The 15,506-nt window shown below is 39.0% G+C and overlaps 1 protein-coding gene across 1 annotated transcript in view; it reads right to left on the reverse strand.

Annotated features, from left to right (window-relative positions):
* The window catches only part of LOC109923937 (protein diaphanous homolog 3-like), a 404,377-nt gene that overhangs the window by 65,399 nt on the left and 323,472 nt on the right, over positions 1-15,506 (reverse strand). Inside the window, exons 25-26 of the mRNA XM_048598427.1 lie at positions 11,152-11,247; positions 10,629-10,688 (exon numbers count right to left, since the gene is read on the reverse strand). Of these exons, the coding sequence (XP_048454384.1) occupies positions 10,629-10,688; positions 11,152-11,247 (156 nt within the window). The remainder of the gene's footprint in view (positions 1-10,628; positions 10,689-11,151; positions 11,248-15,506) is intronic.

Raw genomic sequence — 15,506 nt, forward strand, 5'->3', positions numbered from 1 at the left:
GCCGAGGTCTTACACAAACTTAAGACTTGGAATCCAGAGCAAATTTTGTTAAAGACTGGTTCTGCAATCACTGATACAGCCACGCCATTATCACCCTCCACTGGAACCGGGTGACCATTTAACCAGATATTTATTTAAAACAAAACCAAAAGAACTGCAGATGCTGTAAATCAGGAACAAAAACAGAAGTTACTGGAAAGCCTCAGCAGATCTGGCAGCATCTGTGAAGAAAAGAAATCAGGTCTGGTGACCCTTCCTCAGAACTGAAATGTTAACTCTGATTTTTTCTTCACAGATGCTGCCAGACCATACAGAGCTTTTCCAGCGACTTCTGTTTTTGTTCCAGATATTTATTTTGATTGGTTCTGATTTGGATGTTGCGAAGCAATTTAACTGCTCCAAACCAGATGTAGGTAACCTTCCAGAGTGCACACTCTCCTGGATACTGGGCTCTGAGTTCTCTTACTCAATTCAGGCCTAATGGAACTCTTTTGCTGTTTCAAGTCTGCATACTGGCAGCAATTGCAATGGATTGCTGGCCTGGATCCTGGAAGTAAATGTTAACCACTTGTTCAAGGCTTGTCTTCATTTTGGGGTTTGGCTGTGGGCTGTGACCTAGAGTCCCTCTGATCAGGATATGTCCTGAGTGAGGCTACGCAATTCCCATCACTGAAGTGGTGACCCCCAAGCTCAGTTGGCGTGGCAAGAGTATCCACTTCCATTGGCATACCCTGTAACTCATATGCTCCACTTGCTGCATTTTCTAATGACAAAGCCAGTTGTAGAGCCTGTTTGACATCCAATTGGGCTCAGCTAGTAGGTGGTTTTGCATGGTTACATCATTAATCACACATACCAAGTGGTCTTTCAGCATCTCATTAAGGGTTAAACCAAAGTCACATGCTCTGCCAGTCGTCTTAACCTCGTCAAAAATCCTGATATGGATTCCCCTGGTTCTCAAACTGCTGAGCAAAACCAATAACATCTCAGAATTAGAGATGACTTGAGGTCATAATATGCCTTAACTAAAATCCGTCAACTCTTGAAAGGTTTTAGTATCTGGTGCTTCAGAGGAAGTTAGGTTTCTAATAATTGAAAAAGCTGCGGGTCCACAAGCTGTCACGAGAATTACTTGTTTCTTTTCACCTACCCCAAGGTAATTTGCATGGAAAAAATAATGAATTCTTTCCACATACTGGGCCCAGTCTTCGACAGCTGGATCGAACGAGTCAAGCTTCCCAAATAATGGGCTGATGCCAGAAATGCTTATCCCAACTCAAAGCCAACTGTAGTGGGCGAATTTCTTAGGGGTGTATTTTTTTTTTCTGTAGTCGCCACTAAAATAGCTCCACAGAGGCCAGTATCCCATCACCAAGTCACCCATTATTTACATGTGCATTATAGTTGACACTGGTCCAGCTTCCTCAGAGTCAGCTCGCAGAATGAACAGAACCCTGACACTCCTGTTTATATCCGTCAGCCAGGACTCCCTGATTAGACCAGATTAACAGCCCCAGACTGGGAACTCATATTCTATGAGGCCCACCTGGCTGACCTCACTACAGCAGGGACAGAAGCAGGTGATGTTACTAAGATGTAATAGATGAAGGTGAGCAGGGAGCCACTGGGCACAAGGTGGGGGGATGTTCAGTGTTATCCTGTACCTACTGATGCCAGGTCCCTTGATCATGTATCAAGTGCCTATCAATGAGGGATACTCTCCCACTATGAGGCCAAAGGCAAACCTGACAGTATTTGACTGGGCAATATTCAAGATGTACAAGAGAACTGTTCAACTTCCATTAAATTCCTGAGCAAGCTGATCACAAAATATCTACAGCATGTCATTAGACGTTTGAGGTATAGTGGTAGTATCCTCTCTCTGGACCAGGAAGCCTGAGTTCAAGTCCCACCTACTCCAGAGGCATGTAATAATGTCTCTAAACAGGCTGATTATAAAGTATCTGAAACAATTCATTACTAAATACTTTTGAAATCTTGTGGCATAGTAATAATGTCCCCACCTCTGAGCCAGATGTACTTTGGTTCAACTCCCACTGCTCCAGAGGTGTGTCACAACATGTCCGAGCACGTTGGTTAAAAAATATCAATAGCATATTACTGGAGCTCTTCTGGTGCAGTAGCAATGTTCCTACTTCTGAGCTAGGAGATCCAGGTTCAAGTCCCACCAGCTCCACAGGTGTGTAATAGTATATGTGAACAGGTTGATTAGAAACTATCTACAAAGGACAACTGTTATACGCCCTCATTGTTGTAAAGAATCATTCCCTTTCAAACTTGTGGCACAGTGGTAGTGTCACTACTTCTGGGCCAGAAAGGCTGGGGTCAAATCTCTAACTTGTGCCATAACATGTCAAAACAGGTTGTTTCTGAAGAAGGGTCCTGACCTGAAATGTCAATTTTCCTGCTCCTCTGATGCTGCCTGGCCTGCTGTGTTCCTCCAGCTCCACACTGTATTATCTCTGACTCTAGCATCTGCAGTTCTTACTATCTCCCTCGTTTAAAAATACTTTACAGCATGTTACTTTGGAGGGCTCTGGTGGAGTAGTGGTATACTCCTTACGTCTGAGCCAGGAAGCCTATGTTCAAGTCTTACTGTTCCGGAAGTATGTAAGGATATCTCTTGTGGCACAGTGGTAGTGTCCCTGCCTCTAAGACAAAAGGCATGGATTCAAGTCCCATCTGTTGTAGAGGCATGTAATAACATTACTGAACAGTTTGATTAAGAAATATCTGCAGCACATTGCCTCAGCTTGGGTTCAAGTCCCACCTGCTCATATGTGTGTCATAACATCTCTGAATAGTTTGATTAGAAATGCCTACAGCACATCACTAGCTGTTTGGAATTCTGCACTAGGCTCCTCCCACCCTCAGTTTAATTGGGGATAGTTTTCATGACCCCAGGAATCTTAGGTCATTACCTCCGTCCAACTCTCCCATTTCATCCCTCCACCATCATGTTCCCTGCAGTTACATTGTACATATAATGTTGTGAAATCAGTTTATTAATTAAAATTGAGTGGACATGAGAATTGATGAGGAGGAGCTAAAGAACAATTCCTATGATTTACAAGGACTTGGGCCTAATTTGAACAATAAAAAAAACCTAGTTACAGGTAATTTCAAGAGTCTTGTCTCCATAAGAATGTTGAATACATGGAATGGACTTGCTGAGAGTGCAGTGGAGTCATTGACCATGGAAACACTTTAGAAACAGTGAGACAAAGCTCAGGGTGATTAGGTTTGCTATTTGCAAATACCCAGCAGAGACTAAGAAAGAAAATAGATACCTGATCCATGTTTGGTCTTTAAAGAAACAAAATTCACTTGCAGCAATGATACACTGGAAACACATCAAAAAAATCCCTGTACTCCATGTTACTTCATCAAATCTGCTCTCCTTAATACATCACTACGAGGCTTCCACTCAGGTTGAAAATACAGAAAACTGCATACAGCTGTTGGTGAAATAAATTGACGATGTACAATTGGAACATAATTTAAAATAGTATTGAAATTTTCTTCCTTGGAGGAAACACAAATAAGTCCAGGGACAGAACTGTCACCCTCACTATTTTCCTCTGGCCTTTTAGCAGGCTGGAAATGCTTACTACCCCCAGTGATGTTTCATTCCCCATTCTTAATGAGAATAATTTGGATACCCTCCTTCATTGCATTTTTCTCTGGTGATATAGGGTTCTGGAAGCCCATTAAAAGGTTTGAGTGTTTGTGAACAAAGTGGAAAGGCTGCTGAAGAGTTGAGAATAAACTAAAAGGCAAATGTAAAATATTTTCAAATCTTCAAAGATCACCGTTAGGTGCTGTATTATACTGTAGATATACTTTTATGCATGGTTTATCATGGGGGACTACTTTTCCATGGTAAGTTAACCTTTACATTTATCAGTATTGTGTAACTGTTCACATGCATTGCAGTCATTTTCTAATGGAGAAAGTACCATATGGCTGTGTTGTTTTTGAGCTCTGACTTAATTGGATGGCAAATTTAGCTGCTTCCCAAAAAAATCCTTTTGAAGGCAATAAAAAGGTCTGCATCTGCTATCTTTCCATTGATTGACAGGTGGTCTGCTTTGAATTGTATAGTGATATATTTTCTGTAAATGGAGATTAAAACTTATGTTATGATAGATGATCTATTATGAATCCTTGGCTGGGTTTCTAAAGCTTCATTTCCACAGGTTGTCTTATTGATATTAAGCTTATAATAACAAAATGTCTTTGATGTGGTTGTTTTACAAATGGAGAAGGCTTACCAAATTATAAACCAATCAGCTAATTAAAAGGGTAGTGGATCTTCCAAAATATTGAAACCTCTGCCTTTATCATTATTGATTTTTAAATCTCAAAGCGGGGAATCCCAAAGGTTCTCTGGCCTCAGTTTGAAGAAATTCTTCCTAATCTCAGTCCTAAATGGCAGATACTTGTAATTAGACTGTATTCTTTAGTTCAATACAATACAGTTAATACTGACAGGCTCTGTAAAAATGTTGTATTTGTCATTGATTGTATCTCATTCTTCTAAACTCTACAGAACAAAGGCCTGGTTTCCTCTATCTCCTCTCATAGGTCATTTCCAAGAATTAGTCTGGTGAACCTTTGTTGCACTTCCTCCGTGGCAAGTACATTCGATCTAAACTGTACACAATACTCAGATGTAGTCTCGCAATCACATACTTGCACCATGGCTGCTTGTTAACATGTTGGAAACATACCCTGACTTCGCTCTAGCTTCAGTTCATCTGCTGCTGAAATTTCATTCCTGCCTTCAAAACCAAATAGTTGCCCACTTTAATTCTTGCACTACTAGTGGCTCTATCTTCCTCTGTTGGGGCCCTAAACACTGGGATTCACCCCCTGTACTTTGCCACCTAACCACTTTGCTTTCCTCCTTTTAAGGCACCTTCCAAATTTACTTCTTCGACCATGCTTTTAGTCACTTGACCTAATATTTCCTTAAAGAGCTCAGTGGTATACTTTATTTCAAAGTGCTTTTATGAAGGGTCATTTTATTATGTTAAAGATGCTATATAAAGTTGTTAGTGTGCATTTTAAACATTGAGCTTGTTAACAATTGCATTTTTTGTAGAATAGCCATAAAATTGTTATTTATTGCAACATTTGATGAAAGCTAAACTGTTTCTCTAAACACATACATTACTGATGTTGAACGAATCTCAAAATGGGAGTATTTATATATGGTATAGGTCAATTCAATATATCTGTACCTAGAATATAAGGACATGGAGGCTATGTTCTGGAAAACAATGACTGGCTCTATATTTGTACATGACCTGTTGTAAATCAATCTTAACATAATCGATGATCACAAATCACACACATTTATGATTGCTTGAATAGTTTATAAAATCACAATTGCTTATTTCACTATTGATTTTTAAAGTTTATATTGGGGATTTGTTGATTTGTTTCACGGAACAATAATTTTGTAAAATGTATACTGGCTTCTCTAATATGACTTTTGTAAAAGTGTTATAAACCAGAGTTGCCCAACATTTTCACACAGGGGGCCACATTGCAAATTGTCTCTCACTTTACTTAGGTCCCTGAAAGCAAATTTTAGACAGATAAGGCTGGCACAATGGTAAATTTGAGTTTCGGGAAAAAAAACGAGCAATAAGTCAATAACTGGCTAATTAATAAAACTGATAATTAAAATCGCTTGCAGCAGAGTTCACTAATAAAACATTTATAGCCTTCTTGATTAAGAAGCAGAGCTGAAGACAGAAAGTAGCGAGACAGGCTAGACCCAACATTCTGATTATCAGGAAAGGCAACGGGACCAGGATTGAGTTCAGGTGTTGATTTTAACTAACACAAGACTTGCATTAGCCTCCAGTGAGACAGACTCCAAACTGGACTCTGGAACTCATATGAAAGTGGGGTTGGAAACATATTGCGTTTCAGCCTGGGTTCTCCTCCATTATCAACCTGCTTTACAGATAATATTATGCTGTGGGTGGAGTGGAGGGAGAGGGTGATGGGGCTTTGGCTCACTCTCAATCTCACTCATTTCACCCACTTGCATGCACACGCTCTCCCTCATACAAACTCTTTCTGCCCTCGGTTGCTCAGGCATGCTCCATTCCTTCCTCAATCATTCTCTTTCTCACTCATTCTCAGCCCCTCTTTGACTCACATACTTCCCGCTCTCCCACATTCCCTCACTCATTCATTCTGTCTCTTCCTCATTCTCACAGTCTCTATCCCTCACTGACACTTAGTCCCTCATTCACTCTCCATCACTGCTTCAATCTTGGCCCTTCCATCATTTATACACGTTCCCTCACAATCTCACCTGAATCCTTACTCACACATTCGACATCCCTCAGTTTCACATTCACACTAGTTATTGTCCTTCTTTGAGACTCTTGCCTTGAGTTCCATAATCACACTCACATTCCAACCCTCTAACACACACTGTCTAAAACGCTCTCTCTCTAGTGCACACTCCCTCATGCTCACTTCCGCCTGCTCTCACACACTTCTCCCCTCCCTCGCCCTCTAAACACTCATTCCACCCCACACACATCTTATGCTCACTCCACACACACTCATTAAATGCTTGCTCCCTCCCGCACACTCACTCTCTCCCTTTCACACACACCCACTCTCACACTTACTTCCTCCCGCATACTCTCTATATGCTAGTTCCTTTCCCCACACACGCTTCCTTCCGTATACTCTCTCACACTCACTTCCTCCTGTATACTTTGGCTCTCCTGGACACATTTTCTTTCACACTTTCTCACTACCACACACTCTCCCTCACAAGTTCACTTCCACTGCACAGTCTTTCTCATGCATGCTCCCTTCTGCATACATACTCACACACAGCTCTCTCTCTTCATCATTCACGCAATTGCACACTTTCTCTCATTTTTCCTTCAGTTTCACACTCAGTCACACACACAATAATGGTTAACACTTGATTATGATATTCAAATGAATACTTGTGCTGTAAATTTTGGTCTTGAAGGTTATGTGGCTGTTATCAGGAGACTTGACTGAGATATTAAAAAATGGAAGGGTCTGGGCACAGTAGATAGGGACAATCTCCATATGAACATAGGAAGTCAGAGCAGGTGTAGGCCACTTGACCATTCAAGCCTGCTCCATCACCCAATAAGATCATGGCCGACCTGTTTACCCCACATTCCTGCATAGCCCTGATTATCCTTCGCTCTCTTGTTTATCTACCTCTGCTTTAAAAAATATTTGAAATCTTTGCTTCTATTGCCTTTCGAGGAAGAGAGGATGACTGTTCTGAGAAAAAAACTTCTGTTTATCTCTTCTTAAAAGGGTGATCACTTACATTGAAACAATAATTCCTAATTCTAGGTATTCCCAGAAGAGGAAACATGCTCTCCAGTCCACCTGGTCAAGACCCCTCAGGATCTTATATGTTTCAATTAGAGCAACTTTTATTCTTCTAAATTCCATTACATGTAAATTTAGTCTCTCCAACCTCATAAACCAACCTGCCTAGTCCAGATATTAGTCTAATAAACACTTCCTGAACTGCTTCCAACCCACTTACACCTTTCCTTAACTAAAGAGACCAATACTTTTAAGTAACACCCCAGATATGGTCTCACCAGTGCCCTGCATAAACAAACCTACTTTTGTGTTAAATCCCCCTGCAAGTAACAATAATATTTAATAACTTTTATAATTACTTGCTGCATCTGAATACTAACGTTTTATAACTCATAGAAACATAGAAATTGTAGTAAATCATGGCCATTAAGCCCTTTGAGCCTGCTCTGCCATTCAACATGATCATAGCTGAGACTCTAACTCAATAACATGCTCACACGTTCTCCATAACCCTTGATAATTTTAGTGCCTAGAAATCTATTTCTTTCTTAAACATATTCAGAGACTTGGCTTCCACTGCCTTATGTGATGGAGAATTCCACAGTTTTATCACACTCTGAGTGAAGAAATTGTCCTCGTCTCAGTCACAAATAATCCAGCTCATATCCTGAGACTTATCTAGACCCCGCAGAGAAGGGAAAACATCAGCCTTGCATCCAGTCTGGCCAATGCTTCAAAATTTTATACTTTTCAATGTGATTATTTATTCAGTGGGTAGTGAACCTGTGGAATTGTCTACCATAGAAGGCTGTAGTCGCAAATTCATTGAATATATTTCATAAAGAAATAGATTTCTAGAAGCTAAAGGTGTCAAGGAGCAAGGAGAATGAGGTGGTGTACAGTGTTGAGTTAGAGGATCAGCCATGGTCGGGTTGAAATCTGGAAAGGACACAAATGGCCAAGTGGTCCACTTCTGCTTCTATTTTACATGTTTCTTACTTTCTATATTTTATAGATTTCCTTTCATTCTTCTAAACTGCACTGACACCAGGTCTCATTGACTCAATCTCCCCTCAGATGAGAAGAGCTACCATCCCAGAAATCAATGTAGTGAATCTTCGTTATCCTCCCTCTATGGTAGTATATCTTTCCTTAGGTCACACCACCAAATCTACTATACTCCAGGTGGGTGTTCACCAAGGCCCTGTACCGTTACAGCAAAACATCTTTGCTCTTGTAGTCAATTCCTCTTGCAGTGATGGTCAATATAGCATTAGCCTTCCTAACTGCTTGCTAGACGTGAATATTTGCTTTCAGTGACTGTTGAACGTGAGTATCAACATTTCCCAAACTATCATCATTTAAATAACAGTCTGTCTTTTCCTACCTAAGTGGATAACTTCACACTTACATACATTACACTGAAATCATGAACAAAGATACCGAGATCTGTGTGCATCTCAGAGCTCTGCAGCCATTCACCAACTGGATAATATTTTTTTTTTATTCTTCCTGCCAAAGTGAACAATTTCACATTTCCCCACATTAAACTCCATTTATCAGATGATTGTCTACTCAATTATACTAGCTATATCCCTTTGTAGCCTTCTTGTATCATCTTCAAAACTAACTCTTCTGCTTCTCTTCATGTCATCAGCAAATTTAACAAAAACTTACCTTTGGTCTCTTCATCCAAGTGATTGATATAAATTCTTAATATCTGAGCCTTCAGCACTGATCCCTGTGGTACACCATGTGTTGCATCTTGCCAGCGAGGGAACGATTAATTTATGCCTACTCTCTTTTTTCTGTAGCTAGCCAATATTAATCATAAAATAACCCAAACAAAAACTGTTTTTATTTAACACCCTTATAACTTCTCACAAAAGGCATCATGCTTAGAAGATCTCCAATAATGTCTTGTAACAAGCACCTATTTGCTTGTTCAACAATCTAACAGATGGTGACATGTATTAATCCACTTCCTTTTGGAAGTCTCTTTGTTCTCTTTCCAACATTTCCTTTATGCTAGACAGGTCACTCCTCAACTTTCCTCAGTGATACATGTCTAATCTTGATAAGGGGTAAGACTCAACTTGTTTGAAACATACAAGATGTTGAGGGGTCTTGACATGATAGATGTGGAAAGGATGTTTCTTCAAACGGAAATATCTTGAACTAAGAATCTTGTTTTTTTAAATGGACAATGTTTGTTTTTAAACAGAGATGAGACAAAAGTTTTTCTCATAGGGGACTGTACATATTTGAAACTCTCTTCCTGGAAAAGCAGTGGAAGCAGAGTCTTTGAATACTTTTAAGGTAGAGATGTACAGATTTTTGGTAAGCACTGAAGTGAAAGGTTATCATATGTGGGCGGCAATGTGGGTTTGTGGTTACAATGAGTTCAGTCACAATCCATATGAATCTAGATATAAATGTACACTGTACCAAAGAGAGTCTAAGGAAGTGAGAATGGTAATTGTAGAATAACCTTCCAGTCTTTCCTGGTCTCGGGGATGGTGCCAGCTCACAGGTCTGCTGTATGGCATGATTAAATACTACTAATCTTAGGAAAAGGAAAGCTGATTTATGACTAAGTTAAGGAAGTCCATTTCTGCAACATCATGTGCATTGTCCCCCTCTGTTCCATCCTCAATAAACTCCAGCAAGTTAGTTGAACATGATTTTCTGTTAAATCAATGCTGGGTTTCCTTAATTATTCCTCATTTGTCCACATGACTATCAGTTTTGCACCAAATTAATGTTTTTCTAACAAAAACAGAAATTGCTGGAAAAGCTCAGCAGGTCTGGCAGCATCTGTGAAGAGAAATCAGAGTTAACGTTTTGGTTCAAGTGAGCCTTCCTCAGAACTGGATGTCAGAGTTTTCTCTAAGTTTACCCATGACCACAGTTAAACAGGCGATGAGGTTGGAGAGGTTTGGAAATAGCCTCAGAATACAACTTCCCCACAGATTTCTTACTTTAAAATCCTTCAAAATCTCTCTTTAGCACACTTGCAGAATAAAGTATATCTTACTAGACCCTGCTGACATGATAAGTGAAATTGCGTTAATTGAAAAGCAATTTGTACAGAAAAGGAAGCTTTGAGTATTCTTCCCAGTGTAGAAACAATGAATTACAGAAATTTACAGTGTTTCATTTTTGAGAAAAATCCTGCAAATAATTCAAATGAGTTAGACACAAGCAATGCAAGGAGCATGCATAATAACATAGAATTTTTTTTTTACCCTGGTTCCAAGGCTTCAAAACAGGCCATTGTGAACTTGGACTTGTAGTTTTTTCAGTATCTGTAAGAGCCATGACACAAAGACATGAAATTGATATGTCTGCTAACATTGAAATATGCACAAATGAAAAAGGTATTTATTTTCAGGATATCTCTTTGGCATTACGAATAGCATGGATAAACATGAAGCACTTTACTCATTGAGTGACTTTGTAAATTTTGATAGTTAATTGTACTAAGGCAAGCGATAAGATGCATATGTTTCTGAACATACAAAGTTTACTTCACAGCACTGATTTGCAAACAAGTGCTGACAACAGCCAAGTGGAATTAACATCTTTCTGACAGGAGCCATCTGAAGAAGAATATTAAGTCTGCTCCTGACATTGACAGATTCTGTGCCCCACAGAACTGCGCCTCGCCATTTTAATCTATTTTCTAAAATGTATCTTTTCTGGGGAACAGCATGAGCACTCTGTACCTTAACTCCCTTTGAAACAACATCAAATAGGTACAGAACTCACCTTTAGGCCTTGCTGTCCGTTTCCTTCTGTCTCTGAATGCTGCACCTGACTGCAGGGCCTCTAGCAGGCTATCAATCACGCCTGTCTCATCACCCTCTGTGGGAAAGGATTGAAGGAATTTTATTAGCCCCGAGGGTTACCATAGCAATGTCAAAGAGAACGGGGAAAGACCACTATGTTATGACTAAAGCCACCAATTTCAGAACCAGACAAGCCCTTAACTTAATCAGAAATCAGCTTTCCTTTTACCAAGGTTAGTCACGTTTTAGATTTGCTCGTACCCAATAAATAAAGTTCGAAGTTGAATTGATTCACCTTTGACTCTTTCTTTCAGTGGGTAAAATCAACAGCTAGATTGAACAGATTTTGTCACACAATGAGTTGCATAACAACTAGACTGCCTGCTAGTTTTTTGCATGCTGAAGAGCTTCACTTCTAATGGACTGCAGTGTCCATTGAACAATTATCACAAAAAATGAAAAGGCTTATTCCACAGATCAGAAATAAAGGTCAACACAATCTACTATTTATGCCATATTCTTGTCATGTTCCCTCTCCACTTCACCAGTCACATAGATGATGAGGCTGGCATTAACACAATCAATCATTCTTTAAACACATCTCAAAAGCTAATACTTCCTGTATTGGCATTTTGTTTCACAGACAGGCTGGCTTATACCACAAAGCAAAGGTTTTATCTAAATAAATCACCTGTGAAAGGTTGAGAACATTGCTGACCTTTATTTACTCTGTGCAATTTTAAATGGAATCATTGTCTCAGGAATCATCTGTCATTTGAAGCAAATAAACTATCTAAATATTATTTGAATTCTATGTTAGCTGATTTTATTTGAAACCCTACACAAAACAGCAAGCAAAGAAAATGATGAAGCATTCATTTCTCAAATGATGTAGTAAATGGAGTGGTTAATAACTATCTGAATAAAACAAATCAAAATTGGAGCTTTATATTGATACATAACATTTGTGCAAATATTTGAAGACAAGTTTAAGACAATAACTCAGAAATATTTTATTCTAGCTAGGCTCACAGGATTACTTTAGCATGTTCAGTGTAAAACACTGCACAGTAATAGCATTGTAAAGTAGAGAAATGAGAGAAAACTAGATAGTAATATAAAACAGACAGTAGAACTTTCAAGAAGTTTTAAATAGGAAAACAGCAACTAAAACCAGTGTTGGTTACCTAGTGTGTGAATTAGGGAAAGCTGTAGAAGATACTTCTCCAAAAAGTTGAATTGTCAAGAGGTAAATGGGATGGAGCAATAATAAACCTCAATGGGGAAAAGGTACTGGGAAAAGTATTAGATCAAGGCTGACAAGTTTTCAGAACTGGACAGCCTACATTCTACATTCTTAAAAAGGAATGGGCGAAGTAGTAGTGACTCTAATCTTCCAAAATTTGTAAGATTTGGAAGGGTCCCAGCAGATCAGAAAATAGTGCATTTAATAACGGAAAGAAACAAAAAGCACAGAATTATAAGCAAGTTAGCCTAATATCCATCAGAGGAAAATTGATTGAATGTATTATTTAGGAGATTACTGCAAGCTATTTAAAAATAATCACACTGCCCTGCTTTTTGTGCAGAGGACATACATAGGCAATTTTCTACATTGCTGGGTGGATGCCAGTGTTGTACCTCTACTGGAATAGTTACTCGTGGTACAGCTAGTTCTGGAGCACAGGTCTTCAGTTCATTTCAGCTGTTGTCCATTTGGTGTAAGCAGACCCACAATGATGTTAGCGAGGGAATTCCAGGAATTTGACCCAAAGGCTCTGAAGTTATGATGATATATTTCCAAGTCACAATGGTGAATGTCATTAAGGAGAACTTGCAGGTAGTGATGTTCCCATGTATCCTTTGTTTTATATGGTTGTGATCATGGGCTTGGGGTGTGCTATGTAGCCTTGGCGAATTTCTGCAGGGTGTCTTGTAGAGAGAACACACTGCTACTATTAGTTGTGGATGAGTATGTGTAGGTGTAGTGCAAATCAACTGGGTTGTTTTGTCATGGATGGTGTCAAGCTTCTTGAGTGTTGTTGGTGCTGCACCCATCCAGAAAATGGGCCGTATTCCATCACACTCCTGACTTGTGCCTTGAAGAATCCTGGACAGAATTTAGGGAGTTGGGAGGTGAGTTACTTGTCATGGGGATTCCGTGCCTCCGACCTGCTCTTTTAGCCACAGTGTTTGTGTGACTAATCCAGTTCAGTTTCTGGACAGTGATAAGCCCCAGGATGTTGATTGTGGGGCAATTCAGAGATGGCAATGCTATTTAATGTCAAAGGGCAATGGCTGGATGCTCTCTTTTTGTAGATGGTCATTGCGTGGCACTTGCGTGCTTGAATATTTCTTGGCACTCTCGGCCAAAACCTGGATATTGTCTAGGTGTGGCTTTATTGGACAGGGCTGTTTCAGTATCTGAGGATTACAAATGGTGCTGAACATTATGCAATCATCAGCAAACATCCCAACTTCTGACCTCATGATGGATAGAAAGTTATTTATAAAGTAGCTGAAGATGGTTGGGCCTAGGACACAAGCAAAAATGTTTAAATATTTTATATAAATTTTTAAATGGGTGTATGGATTTATGGTACCAATCTTATTGGGGATTAGTGTCAGTTAATTGAGAAAGCAAATGGTCACAAAATAAAACCATTTTAGCAATAGGGCTATTTCAACAGCTGATTATTAGCTTTGAAAAAAATTGAGTAATTTATTTGGTTAAGTTTGTGACATCTACAATTTTGAAAGGTGTACTGCTTTGTGATTGTTGGTAATTCATATCTCTGTCGTTTGACTACCACAGTAGATACTGGATATTTCAGTAAATCAATGGTTATTTGTTGTAAGTATCATTTTTAAGTCAGATGGACGTTCCCCATGTATGACAAGTGTGTGCCAGCTGCAAGAATACTTTGGTACAGGAAAATGTTCTGTGACAGATTAATAATATCTTTTTGGTCTGGACAAACTGTGTAGGTATATGCAAAAAAGACGGTCTATTTGAGCTGCAATTTTCAATGTTATGCTTTTAAAAATCTCTACTTTTAAGTGTAGAGAGATAATTCAGAATAATTCACTGTAATTTTCATTAGTTGCTACCAATGTTGTTTCCAAAGATAATGCTACATTGATTGATTTTTTTCATTATGTTACAATATATTTTACCATCTTATAAGAATTATAAGGTTCTTTACACTCTGACAATATCAAACCAACTGATTAGTATTCTTCGTAGAAATCTTCAATAGCACATGGAAAAAGGAGCCACTGCCTGCTTATATCTTGTAAGAAGAGATTTGCAACCACCAAGAAGAATTCCACTGTCCAATATATTTCATTCAGAATCTGATCTTCTGAACCTAGAAATATTCTGGACAAAAGTGAGTGACAAAATCTTTTTCTATGTTAATACTATTTTCTTTTAGATATATTGCTTTTCAGTTTTTTCACTTGGCTCCTAAATGGGATTTATAATAGTGCAATTCTTTACATGCTTTTTTAAATACTTATTTTTGCCTCATTTCCACTTAAATTTCTAACCACTCAACAGGCCAGATAACCAATCTGACAAAAGCTCCACCTAAAATATTAACTGATCTGTTTTCTCCAAAGAGGATGCCAGAAATGATGAGTGCTTCCAGCATTTTCTGATTCTGATTTCTAACTTCTGTAACTTTTTTTGTACATTTTTAACCATGGGATCACCTGCTGTCAGCCCTGTCAATTCTACTTGATATTGATCAATACAAGATGAACAAAAACAGAATGGGGAAGTTAGTGAAGAGAGTTTGTCAGTTAACTATTTCAGAATGTTAGAGCATGGTGGTAACAATACCATAATCTTCAATTCGAGCCTCGATATTGTTTGGTATTGTTTTTCATCCTGAGACCAGTGAACATTCAATGCTATGTTAGTTCTGGGCCCACAGGCAGGAAAGTGGAGTTGAGGATGTTGTAAAGTGCATTCTAATCACAGTCTTCCTGCCGGTAGATCAATCTGGTACATTTGCTCTACCCATCTGCTTACTTGGTAAGGATCTGGAGAACTCCCTTGGTCTAATGTAGTCGAGGAAAACCACCTGGTCACCTGACGAGAAGAGGCTCTTGTTTCAAACATGTGCTATTATGTAAATTAGTAGCAACTAGGTATAGCTTACAGTGGTATCACAGGCATTGTTAGTAATTCTATGAGGGAATCCTCAATTTTAGTTCTTACTCCTTCAAAATCCAAAGCTATTCCCCTGCCAGGGTCCATGTGACACCATCACCATAAACAGTGTTGCTTAATGCACTCCTCAATAATGACCCTTTCAGATTTTTACA

The sequence above is a fragment of the Rhincodon typus genome, chromosome 6 (genome assembly GCF_021869965.1).
Source record: "Rhincodon typus isolate 14 chromosome 6, sRhiTyp1.1, whole genome shotgun sequence".
NCBI lineage: Eukaryota > Metazoa > Chordata > Chondrichthyes > Orectolobiformes > Rhincodontidae > Rhincodon > Rhincodon typus.